Genomic DNA, 2,710 nt, shown 5'->3' with positions numbered 1-2,710 from the left:
AATATCAATATAGTCTGGCTAGTTCTGTAAATAGCAGTTGTCTGGACTTAATACTAACAAATATATGTACGTACACACCCATTCATACTATATACAGTGACGCATCCTCTATAGCATAGATGTATATACAGATGATGACCATGAGATAAGGGTCAGGTGTCTTGCGTAACAGTATATATATATATATATATATGTATATATATATATACATATATATATATATATATATATATATAGTGTGTGTGTGTGTGTATGTGTTTAACCAAATGTAAAGCAGGGCTCAGACTTATCAACAGGGAAAGGCTCAGCTAAGGAGGGGGGGCGTTATTGATTACAGAAGGGGGTTAACCTCCTGCCCATTCTAGATAGGCAGTGTTTGCATTGCACCGCAGTCCTATATATCAGCTTCCAGGAGGTATTGATCTGTATAGCCTTTCTCCAAATGCATGCCCAGCACAGATGTGCAAAAATCAGCCATGGGCCTCCACATGTTTGGAGGCAGGAAGAGCTGGCATCTTACATCCCCTGGCAGGGATGGGGCATGCGCCGCCAGGTGAGACAGCAGCTGCTCTTGCGCCCCCCTCAACCCCGAACCGAAGACATCGATGTTGAGGTAGAAGCAGAGGGGCCCGGCTGGAACAGGGAAAGGTGGGGTGCAGAGAGTGGCCACCCGAGGCCGCGCAACATCATCAGCCATCCAGCGCAAGGACTTGCGGAGTAGCAGGTCGTGGTTATCAGGCAGGGCCTGGAAGGGCTGCCAGTCCTGGATGATGGTTTGATTGGGAAGGAGATCCTTCAAGAGGCCTCCTCGTTCCAGGAAGACATCACGGACATCATCTGGAGTCAGGAGGATGGGTGGTGGTGGGCGAGAAGGCCCAGGGGTTAAAGCAAGGGAAGAAAGACGGGCAGAAAGGTCAGGTGCGTTAAAACGGACAAGGAGGATGCCCTGTGTGTGAACAGGGAAGAGAAAAGAAGGGTTAGAAGAAGAGATCATTTGGAGAAACGGGGGGGAAATGACAAGGAAAGCAGTGGAGACGGAAGGGCAGAGAAAGAGAGAAACAAAAAACATATCACATCCATTGTTCTATCTCACATTTGTAACGTGTTTTATACGGAACAACCCACTCCCGGTGGGGCTCTACTTCCCCGTTCCTGTTCTCACCTGTTTGGCGATCACTCTGTATTTGTTCAGCTCCTTCGGAGTCAGTTTGTCATCCCTCGTCAGCCTCATCACTTTTACACTTGGGTAGCGGTGCTTCACCAGCTGGCAGCAGAACCTCTGCAGTACTCCCGCCACACCTCTGCCGCGCTCCCAGGGGGCCACACGAAGTCCCTCGAGCAAGGCTGTCTGTCCTCCGTCCACCACGAACATGGAAAGAAGAGCGATCTAAAAGACAGCAAGAGAGAAAGGGATATGAGCTCAGGAGTATCATCACGGCCAGGTCCAGAAATGGAAAGCAAACGTCATAGATGGCAGGGCAGAGAATGAGAGGAAAACTGATTAGCTATTGGACATTGATTTGGACCAAAATGGTGAGCCAGTAGGACCACAGAAAACAGAGGTATGAACCAGGTCAGAGGAGAAGAAGGACATGAGTGAATGGCAAAGAAGAAATAGCTTGAAGGACATTATGAAAGGTTTGGTATGGTGGATGTTTCAGGGGATAAGAAAAGATGAAGAGTTGGGAGTCTACCCACACGAGTGAGATGGGACAAGTGGTTAAAAGGGCAAGAAGATGAAGAAGGCTGTCAAAGTATATAGGGGCAAGAAGGCAGAAGTTAACTGAAGTATCAGAAATGAGATGGTGCAGGAGTCATGTGTTGGAGAATGGACTTACCACATCCCCTCCTTTCTTCGCCAGCACAACCATCCTGTCCTTCTCTCCTACCCAGCTATGGTAGCGACTCGGCAGGTAATCCAGACCCCCATATATACCTTCGGATATGGACACGACCTCTTCAAAATCCTTGTCAGTAGCCAAAACAAATTCCAAATCCCCATCTTGGGGAACACCGGGGATTGCCTCTAGCTTCATGAGGAGGCTACTGGAGCCAGGTATACCCGGGGACAAAGAGATGGAGCCACGGGAACAAGCAACAAGGTCACAGGAAGGAGTGGGCCACCAGACCAGATGCCACCGGAGAACACGTGAGCCAGTGAGAGATCAAAACCACTGAACGAGCAAGAACAAGAGAGCTAAAAAGATATAAATAGGCGGATTCATTATTCTTTCAAGAAAACCCCAGTTTTGTATACATACAGAAATAATCGGTGTAATTTGAGCCAGTTTTATCTAATCAATTTCCTGTCCTCAAGTTCTCTCCTCTCCTGTCACTCCATCCTTGCAAAAGCAATTTAACAATAGTTGAGAAATAACCTAATGGGGAGGAATAACCATGGATATCCATAGAACAGGGAATTAAAATGGTGGCAAAAAGTGCTATAAGAGAAGAGTGCTTTCCATAATAGACATTAAATAGTATTTTTTTTTTATTGGTTAACAAAATGCAAAGTGAGTGAAGAGAAGAAAAATCGAAATTAAATCAATATGTGGTGGGACGGCCTTTGCCTTCAGAGCAGCATCAGTTCTTCTAGGTTCGCTCGCACACAGGTTATTCAGGAGCTCGGCAGGTTGGTCGTTCCAAACATCTTGGACAAGTAAGCACAGTTCTTTTGTAGATTTAGGCGCCTCGGTTGTTTCTCTCTCTT

General features: G+C 46.7%; 1 protein-coding gene across 1 annotated transcript; it reads right to left on the bottom strand.

Moving 5' to 3' along the window:
* Positions 1-394: 394 nt before the first annotated feature.
* Positions 395-2,036, bottom strand: LOC149273429 (histidine N-acetyltransferase-like). Its single transcript, XM_089506318.1, has 3 exons — positions 1,839-2,036; positions 1,163-1,387; positions 395-946 (listed from the first exon to the last, which is right to left on the bottom strand). Exons 1-3 carry the CDS (start codon positions 2,034-2,036, stop codon positions 395-397), a joined length of 975 nt encoding a protein of 324 aa, XP_089362444.1.
* Between the last annotated feature and the right edge of the window lie 674 nt (positions 2,037-2,710).

Source organism: Sceloporus occidentalis, unplaced genomic scaffold (assembly GCF_023333645.1).
Source record: "Sceloporus occidentalis isolate IW3139 unplaced genomic scaffold, rSceOcc1.0.p SCAF_376, whole genome shotgun sequence".
NCBI classification, from domain to species: domain Eukaryota; kingdom Metazoa; phylum Chordata; class Lepidosauria; order Squamata; family Phrynosomatidae; genus Sceloporus; species Sceloporus occidentalis.
The sequence above is the reverse complement of the archived record's forward strand: the minus strand, read 5'-3'. Positions and strand labels throughout refer to the sequence as shown.

What these genes read in the sequence shown, in the direction of transcription:
- LOC149273429 (XM_089506318.1), bottom strand. Translation starts at nt 2,036, where the DNA reads ATGAAGCTAGAGGCAATCCCCGGTGTTCCCCAAGATGGGGATTTGGAA. An exon ending in CGAAGAAAGGAGGGGATGTG is followed by an intron (nt 1,388 to 1,838) that starts GTAAGTCCATTC and finishes GCTGTCTTTTAG; the next exon opens with ATCGCTCTTCTTTCCATGTT. An exon ending in ACAGAGTGATCGCCAAACAG is followed by an intron (nt 947 to 1,162) that starts GTGAGAACAGGA and finishes GTTCACACACAG; the next exon opens with GGCATCCTCCTTGTCCGTTT.